The sequence below is a fragment of the Equus caballus genome, chromosome 29 (assembly GCF_041296265.1).
Source record: "Equus caballus isolate H_3958 breed thoroughbred chromosome 29, TB-T2T, whole genome shotgun sequence".
In the NCBI taxonomy this organism is placed as follows: Eukaryota; Metazoa; Chordata; class Mammalia; order Perissodactyla; family Equidae; genus Equus; species Equus caballus.
Window position 1 is genome coordinate 33,782,742 of NC_091712.1, and position 18,901 is coordinate 33,801,642.

At 40.0% G+C, this 18,901-nt stretch overlaps 1 protein-coding gene across 2 annotated transcripts in view; it reads right to left on the reverse strand.

The window, feature by feature from the left end:
* Positions 1–18,901, reverse strand: part of CDC123 (cell division cycle 123) — a 55,956-nt gene that overhangs the window by 36,583 nt on the left and 472 nt on the right. Inside the window, exons 2-4 of one of the 2 annotated variants that reach the window (NM_001309342.2) lie at positions 14,577–14,648; positions 3,037–3,094; positions 2,771–2,803 (exon numbers count right to left, since the gene is read on the reverse strand). In NM_001309342.2, the coding sequence (NP_001296271.1) occupies positions 2,771–2,803; positions 3,037–3,094; positions 14,577–14,648 (163 nt within the window). The remainder of the gene's footprint in view (positions 1–2,770; positions 2,804–3,036; positions 3,095–14,576; positions 14,649–18,901) is intronic. The other variant, XM_005606925.4, reaches the window with a different exon arrangement.

Genomic DNA, 18,901 nt, shown 5'->3' on the forward strand with positions numbered 1-18,901 from the left:
ATCATTTCTGTCCATTTTTAATTCCATGGTTTTGTATCTACACTAATGGGCTATTATCATTCGCCACTATCTTGTATTTTCCCACCTTAGGTTTTGACTCTCATCCTCTGCTAAGAGTGGTCTTCTGCCCAACAACATCTGGTTCTGCCCAGTGAAATCCCAATTTTTTAAATTAACTTTTTATTCTGAAATTATTTCAGACTTTCAGAAGCATTAAAAGAAGAGTAACAAGAATTCCCACATACTCCTCACCCAGGCATTTTACCACATTTGCTTTATCTTTCTCCCTCCAACCCCCTCTCGCTCTATATCCATGCAAATGTGTGTATTTATTTATATATACGCATACATATAAAAATATATTTTTTCCTGCACTCTTAAAGTAAGTTGAAGTCATGATGCCCTTTTACCCCTAAACACTCTAGTATTTATTTCCTAAAAAGCAGTGACATTCTTTTATATAACCTAGCAAAATTATCAAAATCAGGGAGTTAATACTGATACAATGCCATTATCTCATCTACAGGTCTTATTCAAAATGTGCCCATTGTCCTAATGATGTCTTTTATAGCAAAAAAAACCAAAACCCCAAACATTCTTCTCCGACCCAGGATCCAGTCTGGAATCATGAAGTGCATTTAGTGGTCGCGTCTGTTTAATCTCCTTTAGTCTGTAATAGTTCCTCTCTCGGTTGTTCTTTTATCTTTCATGACCTTGACATTTTTGACAAGTACAGGGCAGTTATTCTATATAATTTCCAAAACGTTGAGTTTGCTGGATGTTTCCCCATGATCAGATTCAGGTCTCGCATTTTTGGCAGGTGACGTGTCCTCCTTAGTGCATCACATCCAGAAGCACACGACAGAGGTCTGTCCCGTCACTGACAAGGTGACCTCTGCTCACTTGGCTGCCAGGTCTTTCCACTGTGACGTTGTTATTTTTCTTTTTATAATGACATAAGAAGTAATTTTGGTGGTGACACTTTGAGAATATTTGAGTATCCTCTTTCTCATCAAATGTTCACCCACTGGTTTTAACATCTATTCCATCAATTATTCCTATGACGCTTGCCAAATGGTGATTTCTCATTCTATGACTCCTTCTGCATTTATTAATTGGTGTCTGTTCTACTATACAAAATGGGTTTCCCTTCTGCTCCATTTCTTTAATTTAATCATTTATTGATGTCAGTATGGGGATTATGAATTCTAATTTCAAACAATGGTTATACTACATTACTATCATTGTTTTGTTATGACGCTCATGTATTTGGCCAGAGGGAGCCCATTCAAGCTGGCTTCTGGGTCCTTCTTTCATGTCTGTGTCTTTCTTACTTTCTGACACAAGAAGTTCTTGCAGGCTCATCTTTACTCTCCTATCCCAGTCTTGAATTTCTCCAGGGAGCCTTTGATTCCTTTTGTGGAGAATGATATTTAGAAACCAAGATCAGGGCACTAGGCATGTTCATTGCTACTATGACGTCATTATGCCATTGCTTCTAGACCTTAGCAAACAGAGTTTGGTAAATACACACACATATACACAGGTATGTTACTAATTGCTGTATCTATTTATCTTCTATCTATCAAAAAACATGAGTTGAATTTCATAATCCCTACCACTTATAGGGTCCAGGTCAAATATCACTTCTCCTTTTAAGCATCTCTAGATGCCCTCAGTTGTAACTGTTCTCTCTGTTCTGACAGCACGTTGTCATCTACCCCCAAATTGAGGCATCTTTCCCCGCTGGGTGATAAACTCCCTAAAGGCAGGAATCAAGTCATATTCATCTTTGTTCACTTCACAGGAGCCACCATAGTGCCCTGAGTATGGCAGATAACTAACATGTACGTTGAACTGAACGGAATTTTCATAAAAGGAGAGGGATCGACCTGCATGATATCCAGAGTAAGATAAAGCATGTGAATCTTCCCTTCCTACAGTCGCTCGCATGCTTTCACACCTAAGGAAATACATCGATTTAGGCACCTCCACTCTTTTCTTCTTGTACTCTGGACACTATGTCTCTTCTATTAAAATAAACAGAAGTATCTTCCTATTCAGAGTTGTATTAGAATATACCCTATAAACCCTCACCTAAAATTCATTTCCTTTATATGCCTTTACATTGATTTGTAGGGAATTTTATCAAAACCCTTCTCTTTTATCTCAAGAGACGAAGAGTTTCATTTACCTACCATATTTTCAGAAATACATTTTTTATTGCACTCATTCTTTTAAAAATATTTTTATTAAAAAGATATTTTAAATTGAATTTGACAGCAGCACCCTTATCCTGAAAGACTATAATATGCTCCATCAACTTCCACATCTTTATACGAGATATTGGTTAAAGCCACATACTTCTCTACTCTCGCTTGAAAAAAACTGTAATTTTTATGCCATTTAAATTTTCTTGAATAAGTGAATACAGATTTTCACTTTATTTTAGGTTCCACAGACCTGGGAACCTCAGAGTTTAATGTTAGGCTCAATTCCTTCTTTCAGGGCTTCACAGAAACAAGTCAAAGCACCAACTATGCACTTAAATATTTCCTCTGAAATCAAAGGGAAGAAGAAAGCAGGCCATGGCTGCTGGTAAACCATGATTCAAGTTCTTTTTCAAAATAATAAATAAAAGCCAACAAAGAAAAAGACATCTGAAATGAAGAGCAAATGGGTGACATTTAGAGAGAGATGCACGGCAACTCTGAAGCACCCCATGTGACAGTGTGAGAATGTCCCCACACTGGCGCTGCTCTGCTCTTACCGTAAGCGTGGCCGTGTTCTCGTCATCCGACCACTGCGTGGAGAAGAGCACAGAAACAAAACATTAAATGTGGATAGCGTACTGGGCCCCCAAAACCCGTGCTCCATCTACAAATGACACATATGCAGGAGAGATCTTTTCCTGAACACAAAGTATATGGTCAAAGTGAGATCTGAATGTATGCCAAGATCTAAGTGTCAGAACCATGTCATAGGTCACTTAAATTAGAACAGTCTAGAAAACAGATTATTTTATTTTGAACCAACCTGTATTTCTTCTGCCTCATCATCACTGTCTGGCTGAGAACGTGTTGGTGGATCTTCCCTAGAAGAACATAAAGCAAAATTAAGAAAGAAAAAGCCTTTGGTACCACGTAGTCATAACTTCAACTGTACCGAATACATACATATACACTTACATATATATAAATAAAACAAACAGCCTTAGAATTGGAGGAAATGTTCGGAAAAGTTCACTTTTTGAGACAGAAACTAATAAAAATCAAGATGAAATTAATGAGAGTACACTTGTAGTAAGAGATGGCAGAATAAAAGCGTTCTGCCCTCTTCTCAGAAATCACTAGAAACAGGGAAAGAAGAACTCACAACTCCACCTCCTATGACACTAAGGATCATCCACAACTCTGAATCCCAATATATGAGAAAATGCTGCCAAAGACAAGGAAGATCAAACGGGACGAAGGAAGACGCCAAAAGGAAGTGTCGGAAGAGCCGTGCTACACAGCTGACGGAAGAGCCCTGCAGGGCAAGGCCAAGGATCTGGGGTCTACACCACAAAAAGAGAGTGTGTGGGCTGGTGTGAGGAATTACCCTGGGTCTGGACTGGCACCACAGAACGGTGTGGGGAGAAAGAGAGAGAGAGACTCGGACACGCTGTCTTTGAAGAAGCCAGGGAGCGAAGCATTAGCAGCCAGTGTTCACTGCCTGGGGGGAGCAAAAGCTGAAAGAACTAGGAGGAAATAACAGTGCCCCGGCCCCTCCCCAACACTCAACTACAAACTCCTGGCCCATGAAGAACTCACTCACATCACTGAGAACAAATAATGATCACAATAAGAACCAGCACAGGATCTATACCGAGAAACTACAAAGGAAAGGGAAAGAGGGGCTTCTGGTTGACGATGGGCATTTATCTATCCCTGCGTTTCCTCTTGAAACTCCACTAAAATGACAGGACAGATCCCGAGGAGAAAGAGGACCAAAGAGGAGACAACTGCAGAAAAGAGACAGTAAGAGAAGTTTGGAAAACAGAGCCAGTGAGGAGGATAAGACAGTGATCAATGGGGAGAACCTGGAGCCATCGTGGATGATGCGACTGAAGGTCTGGGCTGCAAATAGGGTGACTTGTGTGAAGTCCATAAAACGGGGCAGTAAGATATGATGTGGATTAAGGCTGCCCCAGGTAGAGAAGCACAAGGTGACCTGGCCTACGTGCCAAACTATATGACCCGGTGGATTTTTATGGTATGAATTAGGGCTGCCCAGGGCATCCTCACCTACATGCCGATCTATATGACCAGATTCGTATCTAAAGTTATATGACCGCACAATAACCAGACCCCATCTGCACTGAAATCATTTAATGACTTTTTACATCATCTTTTCTTTTTCCAGTAAAAATAAGTCACGTACCCATGCCTTATAAAATTAGCCCTAACCCTCAACTCAGGGCAGCAGCAGGAGCTCTGACTGCCCATGGGTCCTGTCCCCATGCAGCAGCAGCAACAGCTCTTCACTGCCCATGGGTCCTGTCCCCATGCTATTCTGTACTATTCTCTAAATAAAAGAGCACCACTGCCAGACCTTGAGAGTCCAAGAAATCTTTCTTTCGACTCCTCGGCTCACCAACCCTGCATCAGATACACCCAGTCCCCCTCACTTGCACACCCTAGCAACTAATCCTCCATGAACTAAAGACACTAAGGGCTCAGGTCCATAATCCCAGAGGAACAGGGGGGTGAAACGGTAGAATACGACAAGGAGTCAGTGAAAGTCATACTAACAGTGAGCCTCCCTGTAGTCCCCTCCTCCTCCCCTCCTCCTAGAATGCAGACAGATTAGAGGATTCTTCTTTGTAGAAACTGAACAATCTCAGAGGAAAGGCCTACAGGTAACTGTCTCTGGGAATCTTCCATCAGTACCCACTGACCGCTGGTAGTCTTAGTCAACAGCCCCAGCCAGGTACACAAAGTTTCCAAATGTGTGTGTGCGTGCGCATGCGCATCCCTCACTCTTTAATATGAACAAAGGTCTAGAATCCTTAGAAAACTAAAGAAAGGCTCCAAGAAGAAAAAAGAGATTTTAAAAAGGAGAGAAAAACAGTACATGGTAGAAATAAAAACAATAAAGGGACCAGATGAAAAATATTTTTTTAAATCATTAATATCCTCAAAAGAAGATATTGCATCCATGAGAGAAGAACAGGAGGCTTTAAGAAAGGAACAGAGGACAAGACTGAACTTGTGGAAACTGAAAATATGATAGCTGGAATTTAAAATTTCCCAGAAAGTGGAAGTAAGATGACAAAGAGAAAGACAATAGAGAAGAAATGATAAAATTCAGAGAATTAATACAGCAGATCCAACATTTAAATAATAGGAGTTCCAGAAAGAGAAGAAGGAAAATAAGAGGAAATTGCCAAAGATACAATATTTTTAATGTCCCAAAACTGAAAAATGTAAGTCTCTAGAATGAAAGGGCCCCCAAATACAGAGCATAATGAATGGGAAAAACCTTGGATGACGTGCAAAGACGGCCACAAGAATTTTTCCCATCTTGTTTGACATGCCCCTTTGCAGGCAGACTTTGCCACTCTTCCCATCAAGAACCGGCATTTCTTTCCCTATCCCTTTAATTTAGACTGGCTTCATGACTCATTGTGACCAATAAAATGTAGCATAAGTGACACCATGTGATCCTGAGCCTAGGTGTTAAAAGTCTTTATCGCTTCTATTCTCATGTTTTTGGAATGCTGCCACCACTATTTAAAGAAGCTAAGGTTAGTCTTCTAAGGATGTGAGACCACATGGAAAGAGAGGTCCAGTTGACAGGCAGCATCAACTGCCAGATATGTGAGTGAGGCCATCTTAAAACCATCCAGTTTGACAGAGCCACCAAATAACTACAGCTGCCTGGTAGTGTTAGCATGACCAACAGAAGATTTGTCCAGTGACAAGAATTATGGAGGCTCTGAGATTTTACCCCACTTGCAAGCTAACAAATTACCCTGCCACAGTTTCATGGACTCCAGCAGAAGACATAAGACACTTGGGTCAGAACCAAAGACCTCTACTACTCCCAGCTGGGTATGAAGCATGAGCTTCATCTTTGCATCAGTTCCCTCTGGTCCCTCAGCTCCCATGGGAGGTCAAGGAGTGGTCCAGGTTTGCATTACAACTGAAGAATCTCATATTTTAAAATGGGCTGCAGGTAAACCTGCTCAATTTTTGACCCAAGGGAAGACACTATCTTTATTTGTATTAGAAAGTAAACAAACCCGCTCTCTGCTAGGGAGCAAGACACAATCTCTACCTTCCAAGGCTTTTTGCTATCTAAACATACTTGAGAAGATAATCAAGAACAAAAACGGTCAGCGCCTCTGCTCGCAAGACATGCAGTAACCTGAGAGACTCAAGGAGAATTGTCTCTCAACATCCATCTGAGCAATCATTGACAAATAAAATGGTTATTAGTCACTAAGTTTGGGCAATACAGATGATTATCATGGAATATAAAAACATGAAAGAAGAAATCCCGAGAACATTCATAAAGGAAACTAGGAGAGGGGTGGGCCCCGTGGCTGAGTGGTTAAGTTTGCGTGCTCTGCTTTGGCAACCCAGGGTTTTGCCAGTTCGGATCCTGGGCGGAGACATGGCACCACTTGTCAGGCCTTGCTGAAGCAGCATCCCAAGTGCCACAACTAGACGGACCCACAACTAAAATATACAACTATGTACTAGGAGGATTACGGGAGAAAAAGCCGGAAGGAAAAAAAAAAAAAAAAGATTGGCAACAGTTGTTAGCTCAGGTGCCAATCCTTAAAAAAAGAAAAAAACACACACAAAAAAGACACAAGGAAAAATTATGCTATGACGTTCAATTAAAAAAAGAATATGAAATTATATAAGCAGTATGCTCACAACTTAGGCTAAAAGATGTATTAAAAAGGCTCGAGAGGGGCCAGCCCTGTGGCTGACTGGTTAGCTTCTCGAGCTCCGCTGCGGCGGCCCGGGGGTTTCTCCAGTTTGGATCCTGGGCGCGGACATGGCACCGTTCATCAAGCCATGCTAGGGAGGCATCCCACATGCCACAACTAGAAGGACCCACAACTAAAAAAATACACAACTATGTACCAGGGGCTTTGGGGAGAAAAAAGGAAAAATATTATGTTAAAAAAAAAGACGAGAAAATGCACCAAAATATGAATAGCACTTGCTGTTCGGTAGTGGAATCATGAGTGACTTTTTCTGCTTCTTTATTCTTTTCTCTAGCTTTCAAATTTACTACCATGAGCAAGTATTACTTTTATAATAAAAAAAGAAGGGGGGCATATTTCACAAATGATAGAATTTCTAAGCATTCATACTGCTCCCCTCATGCCCCATCCTTTCAGAATTTATCTTACCAGACAAATCAACAAACCCTCAGCCAGACACACTAAAAAAAGAGAGAGAAGTCTCAAATAAATAAAATCAGAAACGAGAGAGGAGAAATCACAACAGATACCGAAGAAATACAAAGGCTCATAAGAGAATACTATGAAAAACTATATGCCAACAAATTGAACAACCTAGAAGAAATGGATAAATTCCTAGACTCATACAACCTACCCAAACTGAATCAGGAAGAAATAGAGAATCTGAATAGACCAATCACAAGTAAAGAAATAGAAACAGTAATCAAAAACCTCCCCAAAAATAAGAGTCCAGGACCAGACGGCTTCTCTGGAGAATTCTACCAAACATTCAAAGAAGATTTAATACCTACCCTTCTGAAACTGTTCCAGAAAATAGAGCAAGATGGAGCACTCCCTAATACATTCTATGAAGCCAACATCACCCTGATCCCCAAACCTGACAAGGACAACACAAAGAAGGAGAACTACAGGTCGATATCACTGATGAACATAGATGCAAAAATCCTCAACAAAATTTTGGCAAACCGAATACAGCAATATATCAAAAAGATTATACACCATGATCAAGTGGGATTTATACCAGGGACACAGGGATGGTTCAACATCCGCAAGTCAATCAACGTGATTCACTACATTAACAAAATGAGAAACAAAAACCACATGATCATCTCAATAGATGCAGAGAAAGCGTTTGACAAGATCCAACATCCATTTATGATAAAAAACCTCAATAAAATAGGTATAGAAGGAAAGTACCTCAACATAATAAAGGCCATATATGACAAACCCACAGCCAACATCATACTCAACGGACAAAAACTGAAACCCATCCCTCTCAGAACAGGAACAAGACAAGGGTGCCCACTTTCACCACTCTTATTCAACATAGTACTGGAGGTTTTGGCCAGAGCAATTCGGCAGGAAAAAGAAATAAAAGGAATCCAAATAGGCAACAAAGAAGTAAAACTCTCGCTGTTTGCAGACGACATGATCTTATATATAGAAAACCCCAAAGAATCCACAGAAAAACTATTAGAAACAATCAACAACTACAGCAAAGTTGCAGGGTATAAAATCAACAAACATAAATCAGTAGCATTTCTATATGCTAACAATGAACTAACAGAAAAAGATCTCAAGAACTCAATCCCATTCACGATTGCAACAAAAAGAATAAAATACCTTGGGATAAATTTAACCAAGGAAGTGAAAGATCTATACAAAGAAAACTACAAGACCTTCTTGAAAGAAATCAACAATGACATAAAGAGATGGAAAGACATTCCATGCACATGGATTGGAAGAATAAACATAGTTAAAATGTCCATACTACCTAAAGCAATCTACAGATTCAACACTATCCCAATCAGAATTCCAATGTCTTTCTTTACAGAAATTGAACAAACAATCCAAAAATTCATATGGGGCAACAAAAGACCCCAAATTGCTAAAGCAATCCTGAGAAAGAAGAACAAAGCTGGAGACATCACAATCCCTGACTTCAAAACATACTACAAAGCCACAGTAATCAAAACAGCATGGTACTGGTACAAAAACAGATGCACAGGTCAATGGAACGGAATTGAAAGCCCAGAAATAAAACCACACATCTATGGACAGCTGATCTTTGACAAAGGAGCTGAGGGCCTGCAATGGAGGAAAGAAACTCTCTTCAACAAATGGTGCTGGGAAAACTGGACAGCCACATGTAAAAGAATGAAAATCAACCATTCTTTTTCACCATTTACTAAAATAAGCTCAAAATGGATCAAAGACCTAAAGATGAGGCCTGAAACAATAAGTCTTCTAGAAGAGAATATCGGCAGTACACTCTTTGACATCAGCTTCAAAAGAATCTTTTTGGACACCATAACCCCTCACATGAGGGAAACAATAGAAAGAATAAACAAATGAGACTTCATCAGGCTAAAGAGCTTCTTTAAGGCAAGGGGAAACAGGATTGAAACAAAAAAACAGCCCACTAATTGGGAAAAAATATTCACAAGTTATTTATCCAACAAAGGGTTAATCTCCATAATGTACAAAGAACTCACACAACTCAACAATAAAAAAATCAAACAACCCAATTACAAAACGGGCAGGGGACATGAACAGACATTTCTCCAAAGAAGATATACGGATGGTCAATAGACACATGAAAAGATGCTCATCATCACTAATCATCAGGGCAATGCAAATCAAAACTACACTAAGATATCACCATACACCTGTTAGAATAGCAAAAATATCCAAAACCAAGAGTGACAAATGTTGGAGAGGCTGTGGAGAAAAGGGAACCCTCATACACTGTTGGTGGGAATGCAAACTGGTGCAGCCACTATGGAAAACAGTATGGAGATTCCTCAAAAAGTTAAGAATAGAAATACCTTATGACCCAGCCATCCCACTACTGGGTATCTATCCTAAGAACCTGAAATCAGCAATTCCAGAAGTTCCATGCACCCCTATCTTCATTGCAGCACTATTCACAATAGCCAAGTCATGGAACCAACCTAAGTGCCCAGCAACTGATGATTGGATAAAGAAGATGTGGCATATATACACAATAGAATACTACTCAGCCATAAAAAACGACAAAGTCGTCCCATCACAACAACATGGATAGACCTTGAGAGTATTATGTTGAGTGAAATAAGCCAGACAGAGAAAGACGAACTCTGTATGACTCCACTCATAGGTGGTAGTTAACATATGGACAAAGAGAACTGATCAGTGGTTGCCCGGGAAAGGGGGGTGGGGGGAGGGCACTAGGGGTGAAGTGGTGTACCTACAACATGACTAATAATGATGTACAACTGTAATTTCACAAGGATGTTAACTTTTATAACCTTAAAAAAAAAAAGACGAGAAAAATGCGCCAAAATTTGAATAGCATTTGCTTTTCAGTAGTGGAATCATGAGTGATTTTTTTCTGCTTCTTTATTCTTTTCTCTAGCTTTCAAGTTTACCACCATGAGCAAGTATTACTTTTATAATAAAAAAAGAAGGGGGGCATATTTCACAAATGATAGAATTTCTAAGCATTCATGCTGCTCCCCTCATCCCCCAACCTTTCAGAATTTATCTTACCAGACAAAAGCAAGAAATACATAGTCCCATAGTCTATGCTAAGGAAAGATGTCTAACTGACACATCTCAATATCTACAAATAACCAGTAGTAGTTCACTACTGGCCTACTCACAATAAAAAGAGTAGTCACTAAGTCTAGCTCATTAACTCCACTGTATTTATTTGTAACTATAACACTATATCCTTTGATACAGGGATACATTTTATATAAAGGAGTTAAAATGTTCATATATTAATAGATGTAGTTATAGTGTTCTATAAATAGTATCTTTTTTTTTTTTTTCAAAGATTGGCACCTGGGCTAACAACTGTTGACAATCTTTTTTTTTTTTTCTGCTTTATCTCCCCCAACCCCCCTGTACACAGTTGTATATCTCAGCTGCATGCCTTCTAGTTGTGGGATATGGGATGCCGCCTCAACGTGGCCTGACGAGCGGTGCCATGTCCGCGCCCAGGATCCAAACCCTGGGCCACCACAGCAGAACTTAATCACTCGGCCATGGAGCCAGCCCCTATAAATAATATCTTAAATACACATATACACAAGCGCACACACGCACACAGGCATTCAACTAACTGTTACTATCTGAACTCAAGGAGGCAAAAAGATTAGGACAGCAAGGCATACACTTAGAGGAATACACACCCAACCCCATACACAAAACATAAACACTGAGCTTTAAAAAGACCTGTCCGAAGAAAGCTACTCAGTAATAAAATGTAACAACATCGACGAATCTCAAAAGCATTATGTTGAGTTAAAGAAGCCAGACACAAAAGAATACATAATATACAATTCCACTTACATGAAGTTCTAGAACTGACAAAACTAAGCTATGGAGAGGGCAATCAGACCAGTGTTTGCCTGGGGTTGGGCAGGGGGAGGTAGGAAGGATTGACCAAAAAGGGACATGAGGGGCTTCTCTGGGGAATGGAAATGGTCAGTATTTTCAACGGAGTGGTGGTGAAATAGGTGTATATATTTATCAAAACTCATCAGATTGTACACTTAAGATGTGTGCATTTTATTGTAAATATACCTCATTTAAATCCTACCTATAATTTTCACAAATTCATTCACTGCTCCCCGTCCAGCGTCACCCTCTTAGTTCAAGCCACTGTCAGTTCTCACTTGGTCCAGTGCAATCTCCTCCTAGCTGGCCTTCCATTTCCCCACAGTTACTAGTCATTATTCAAACACTGAAAACTGCTCAAGTCCCTCTCTTGCTACCTGCCTACTGACCCTTTAATACCCTAGAACAAATTCTAGGGTCCTTACAGGACTCCCCACACATCCTGAACCTCACCCCTAACCACGTCCCCATGTCACTAACTGACTCTCGCACCACTCAGGCCCTCCATGCTCCAGCCACACGATCCTCTCTTAGTTTCTTGCATGTCAAGATCTGGCATGCCTCAGAGCCCTCCTTAATGCTGTTCTCTCAGCCTGGAAGATGCTTCCCTCCAACCTTCAAGTGACTACCTTCCGCCCAAACTTCAGATCTCAAAAGCTCCTAAGTGACTTCTTCAGGGTATTCTCTGCCCTCCCTGTGATCTTCAGTCCCATTCCACCCCCAGTAATTTAATGCAGTCTCCTCCCCATTTCTTTTGCAGCACTCATCACAATTTTGACTTACATGTTTCCTGGTGTGACTAAGATTAATCATCATCACCAGGGCAGTCAGCACTTCTTAAGAGCATACAATATACTAGGCATTGGGCTAAACATTTTACACATTATCTCTTTTTGCTACAACTCCATGCGGTAAGTTCTATGACAGCAGTCACCCCATTCACAGACAAGGAAACTGAGGTGCAGAAAGCTAAAAATTAGCAAAGGTGTCATTTACCCTACGCAACGTGACTGAAGGACCAGCACTCTGCTATCTGACTCCCACAAAATATGAAGCTGAACTGTCAACTCTAAAAGATCTCCCTATCTGCTCGTGCATTACTGCAGAGCAGAGTGAAATACTGAGTGCCGGACAGCACTGGTTAACTGTATTTAATGGTGCATGCCTGCGCCAGAAGCTCATGCAAACATCCGGCCAACGAGAAACAACAGAAGCTCTTCCACAGGCTTAGAGCAGCGAAATCTACCCAGAACTTTCTAACGTTAGGAGTCATTTTCTTTATAGTCCTGCTTATGTAAGTTTTTATTGTATATTCTATTTTTGAGAATAATAAAACTATGTCTGTAAATATCCCAAAGTTGAGACTTCCCTAACTATTCTATTGTTTCCTTATCCTGCTATTATTCCAAGTTAATGAGGCTCTGAACTAACAATTTTTAGGTTATTAGGAGGCTGAGAATACCCCAAACAGAAATATAACCCAGAAAGCTACACAGAAGATCCATCAGACCAAAAAAAAGGCAGGGGGTGGGGGTAAATTAGTGCTTTTGAAAACACAGGCAATTTTAATTCTAAGTTCATTCATCTAACAAATGTTTATCAAGCACCTCTTATATATCAGGCACTGTTCCAAGAGCTGGGAACAAAACTGTCCAGTCCCTGTTCTCATGAAGGCTGTATTCTTTATTTTTTTTGTTTGTTTGTTTTCAAATCATTTTCCACTTTACTTTTTCTTGAGGATGATTAGCCCTGAGCTAACATCTGCCGCCAATCCTCCTCTTTTTGCTGAGGAAGATTGGCCCTGAGCTAATATCTGTGCCCATCTTCCTCTATTTTATATGTGGGACGTCTGCCACAGCATGGCTTGACAAGTGGTGCGTAGATCCATGCCTGGGCCGAACCGGGGAACCCCAGGCCGCTGAAGCAGAGCATGTGAACTTAACCACTACACCACCAAGCCAGCCCTGAAGCCTGTATTCTAATAAAATAATTAAGGGAATTATGTCAGATGGAAGCAAGTACTATGCAGAAAAACAAAGTGAAGTAAGGAGTTAAAGAGCGATGTACCAAAATGTGGTGTATACACACAGTGGAATATTACTCAGTCTTAAAAATGAAGGAAATGCTGACACGGGCTACAACCGGATGAACCTTGAGGACACTGTGCTAAGTGAAACAGGCCAGTCACAAAAGGACAAAGACTGTATGATTCCACTTACGTGAGGTATTTAGAGTAGTCAAACTCACAGGCACAGAGAGTAGAAGGGTGGGTGCCAGGGACTGGTGGGAGGGGAATGCAGACTTAGTGTTTAACGGGGACAGAGTTTCAGTTTTACAAGATGAAAAGGGTTCTGGAGATGGATGTGGGGATGGTGGCACAGCAATGTGAATGTGCTTAACACCACGGAACTGGAAAGAGTTAAGACGGTAGATGTTATGTTATGTACTCTACCACAATAAAACAAAACTGTTTTTAATAATTCCAATGGGAAATTATTTCCAACCTAGCTCTCTATAAAAAAGAGTGATATATCAGCAAGGGTTACTATTCGGCTATTTTAGAAAGGAAGGTGAGGAATGAATACTTAGGTAACATGACTTCTGAGCAGAGACATGAATGAAAAATAGGAACTTCATTAAATTCTATGATTCTTCAACTTTTTCACATTTGCGCTAAAATGACTGAAGTCTGGTAACTTACTCCCTTTACAAAGAGCGGAACTCCATGAACAGGAAAGTGAAGGTGGGGCCGTGGTGGGTTAACTACGGGGAACAAAATGTCAAGGAATTAAATGCTACACCCTGGTAAATAAAGCTTTCTGTTTGCAGAGGACAATGAATTTTTCATCTTAAAAAATGAAGGAGCTCAAAGGGTCATAACATGCCCTCTTCCCCCCTTTTTCCCAACCCCTCCCCATCTCCAGAAGGAAGAGTTACTACCATATCCATTTTCTAAAGGCAGAAATGAAAGAAAGTACTCAATTTCACAACTAGTAACTATTAGAGAAGGAAGTATTCAATTCTGGAAATCTTATTAATTGACAAGGATTAGGGACAAAGATCAGCACATAATTTTGGCTAGGGAAAAAAGAAGAGAATGGTGCCAAAGCTCAGGTATTTATTTTACATGATAATTGTTGAGATTTGATCATTATGACATTTCCCTACGGTAAAGTTGAAAGAATTTTTTTCTGATATACTTTACCTTCCTGAAACCACCAGAGTTCCATCATCGAGTAAATAATCCTTCACATTCTGAGGAAGTGGAAGAATGACACTGAAAAAAAAAACAAAAACAAAAAAATGCACATACCAAAAAGTACAAATATCAAAAAGGGCATCATTTTAAAAGACGAACCATAAGCAGAGAGAAAAGAATTCCAAATTCAATTAATTTTTGAATTACTTGTACCCTTAATTTTAATATGAAGTGGGAAATGTTAACAATGTACATGTGATAGCAGCAGACTAGAAACTAGAATAATACGAACAAACATTGTAGTAAATTAAACTAGGTTCATGAAATTACCACAATTGTCTTGTGGTAAAAAAAGAAAACAAAACCCAGCCAAATCCAAAGAAACAGACTGAAATCACAGTACAAAAGCAACAAGCTTAAAAGAATTCTGAGTACAATGATTATGTGCCTTTAAGAAATTAGACACCAGCAGATATTTGCAGCAACACAGGGGATGCGGCAAAGGAACCAGATTGAGAGCACCTGACCACCTTCTAAGAGAGCAGGAGACTGACCATCTGGAAACCATTCTTTGGTTTGCAAAGAGCACGTAAGGCTAAGAATTCACGATACTTGGGATCTGTTTTGGTGGCGTTCTCTTCAACTGATCACCAGAACAATAAAGCTGCTTAACTGGACATGCTTTAATTTGTTTCAGATAATCATAATTAAGAGATGGCAAAGCTGTACCTGAAGTCACTTAAAAAACTCAGGAGACAATTTGTTTTTAAACAAATCATCAAAAAATCCTGCCACAGACACCTAAAACGCTATTATCTTGATCTTGAAGCATACATTTTTTTAAACAGAAAAACATTATGGCCTACTTTCAGAGACTCCATAGAACATTATCAACTTGTAATAGTCTTCATTTATTTATTGAATACGTTTTTTGGCACATTACAAACAGTTTTGGGGCATTATAAGAGAAGATTATTCATGGGCTACTTCAGTTTTAAAAATAAATATATGATTTATCAAAGTTACAATTTAACATTCAAAAGCCTAGTTCTTCTTCCAGCTTTTAAGTTCAACTTCCAAATCGTATTATTCTATTTGTAAATCTGCTAAATTTTAACCAATTTCAAGTGAGCCTTTGAAACTTAACAGTTGCTTTAAAAATCTTAACTCTATTCTAAAAATACTCTATTCAATTTTCTTTTTAAATATATCAATTGTCTAGTTACAAATAAGCCATCCCAAGTATTTACCTCTTATGAAGACAGCAAATTAAACTAACACAGTGAATCTAAGGTTCTTGCAAACATTCTAATAATCTAAAGACTTGAAAAATTTTCTTATACATTTTAACGTATCACAATTCTAAACCAATTACACAATTTAAATTGGAACCACAAGGCTAATCTGTTAGACATATGGTAATTGCCCTCAAAATGGCAAATTCTTAAAGATATTAAATAAACTTAGCAGAAAAAAAAGTACAACTCAAGTTTGAATTATTTTTATCACCTCTATATTTAATTCTAGTTCTTCCTGGGGTTAAAGACACTTACCCAACAATGTTATCCCAAGAGAACTGGAGATGACCCTTCTAAAAGAATTTTATTTCAAAGTCCACGTCCCTTGTTTTTTGAGTTACACTCTCAAACCTGAGTTGAATGTGGACTTTCCTTCCAGCTTGCATCATCCCTCGATTGGATTCAAACCATCTATTTACTGTTTGAATCCATTCTGAATTCTTTGCGTATTCCTCCTATTTGGAGGGTCCACAATTCTTACAGATATTAGACAACATCAAGTTAGATTCTGCATAGGGCTCAAGAGTCCCTGATTTCTCCAGTCACAGTTCTAAAGTCATCCTAATGACGTTATCTTGCATTATGTTATGTAAGTCAAGGAAGATACCAAGGTGATTCCATTAAAAACTCAAAGCCAAAGAAAAAGAAGTCACAATACAATATGGCAAGTGCTGTATCAAGTGCCAACGTACCAAGTGCCACCAGAATTCGGAAGAAAAAGGAAACACGCCTGAAAGACTGAGGCCATAAACAAGTCATTGCCAGAGAAACTTTACACAAAGCTCATGAGGCTGTCAGAGAAGAGGCTGAACCGGTCATGAAATCCACTATGCAGGTGAGAATCCAATAAGGCCTCGCTGACAGATGTTAAAGAATTAATGAGAAAGTACCTATCCCGTCAAGAGAGTATAATTCTAAACACACAGACATGTTACTCTAACTGGATTTTAGAGGTAAAAGGGTCTTTAAAAGATTATTTAATAGAACTTTCATGTTTGAGGAAAGAAACAGATTTAGAAAGATAAAGTGAATGGCCCAAAACATCTAGCTAATTATTTTTAAACCTGAGTCAAAGTTCTAGAGCTTCTCAGAAAATGAACTTGTATTCTTACCTGCAAAATCATCTCTGAACCACGATTAATAAACACCAAATCATAATGCTGAGTCAATAAGCAGAATATGGTCTCTCAGCACTGAAGGTGACAATGACAATGACAAAGCAAACACAACTCCACTGGATTGGCCTGGGTTGTGGAGGGATATCCTGCCATATGGTAGGTTTCAGTGATGTCACCGCAGAACTAAACAGACTGAAGAAATACCTTAAAGAAAGTATAGTTTCAGGCAATGCAGCTTAGCTGTGGACTGTTCAGAAAATCCCACCTCTCGGCTTATTTTTCATTCTCAGCTGCATTTGAATGGTACACATTTGAAGTGAAAATTTGTTTTGCTTCAATGGAGCTCTGATTAAATCCAAAATGTCACAACATGCAGCATTTTTGTGTGCATACTATACGCCAGAAACAGTGGCAAGCATTTTACATGCTTGATCTCATTTAATTCCCATGACAATCCTATTATTTTCTCAATTTTCCAGACAGGGCTTAGAGAGATTAAGTAATTTGCTCAAGATGCTGGTGGCACCAAAATTCAAAGCCAGACAGATGGCCCTCCTCCAGAGAGCAGTCCTTAACCGTTACACTTCACTGCTGAAGGCAAAGAAGGTACCTGCACAGAAAGCAAAGGCCAGATTTCAGTGAACGCAGTGTGCAGATGTCTGACAGCTTCACAAATATATCTGCTGCCACACCAACACAAAATAATTAACTGTAGCATCAGCTCGGACCCAAAGCGTATTTCAATTACGCAAGGTAATAAAGGACTGACATATCACACAGAAAGACAACTTCTAAGGTAGGAGGTGGTGTCCACTGCTGCTGTTGAAGCTCTTTCTTTTGTTTCGGTGTGACTTCAACCATCTTCAAATGCAAAGATTACCTTCCTTTGAGCTGCTCTAACCTCCACTCCACCACGGGTAACTGGAAGCAGAATCTACGTACAAATAACAGGATGGAAAAGAATTGTCTAATCTCCTTATGCTCTTCCAAGCCCTCACGATTTCAAAACGGTTTCTCTCTCTGTATTCACACTCTCTGCGCCAAGAGGACAGACTGAAAGGAAGGCAGACCTGACATCTAAGTAAGTGGCAATCGAGGCCTAAAGGGGGAGCCAGCAAAATACAGAAAGTCCTATCTACAGATATAAAGTAGTTTGATCCATGCCTCTTAGGGAGTAAAGGCTTATTCTTGTATCAGGCTCCAGACATTACGACTGCTTTTGAACATTTAGAGATATTCTCCGAGCTAGCCTACCTTACCTTGAAGGACCAGGTGAAGTTAATCCTCTGCTTGCCCTGCAAACCGGGGATGGATTCCCAGTTGTAAGCCAGAGAACTAGAAAACAAATACTGTTCCACCCCTTTTCCAGAAGGCTTCGTCTCACAGCACATTACCGTCCCTCACAATATCTAACTACACTTTACTGATGCTTTCCACATACACTAGGACATTGGAACCTCACAATAGAATGTGAGGTAGGGTCTGCATCACTGTTCTCATTTTACAGCGACTGAAAGCAATTGAGTCCCCCGCCCCCCAGGCGGGTTAATCAGCGGCAAAGCGCAGATTCTACCCAGTTCTCCGGATCGCCTCCCCTCTCTAGTAACCCTAAAGGCAGTGATGGTGAGTTCCCAACCCTAAACCACGACTCACCCCACCTGACCTTCACCAACCCACGACCTGCCCTTCCACCTCCCCGAGCACGCTCCCTGACACGCAACAGGACGCAGGCCAAACACGGATAGATTTCATTCATCTCGGCACCTGCGATGCCACCAGGAAGTCGACATCTCCGCGCTGGCACTCCCACCCAATCGTTCTAAGGCCTGCATTTTTTTTTGATGGAGACAAGATTCACCCCAAATGTCGCAGTTCCCTTTAGCCTCTCGCCCCGGCGTCACCCCTCCCCTCTTAC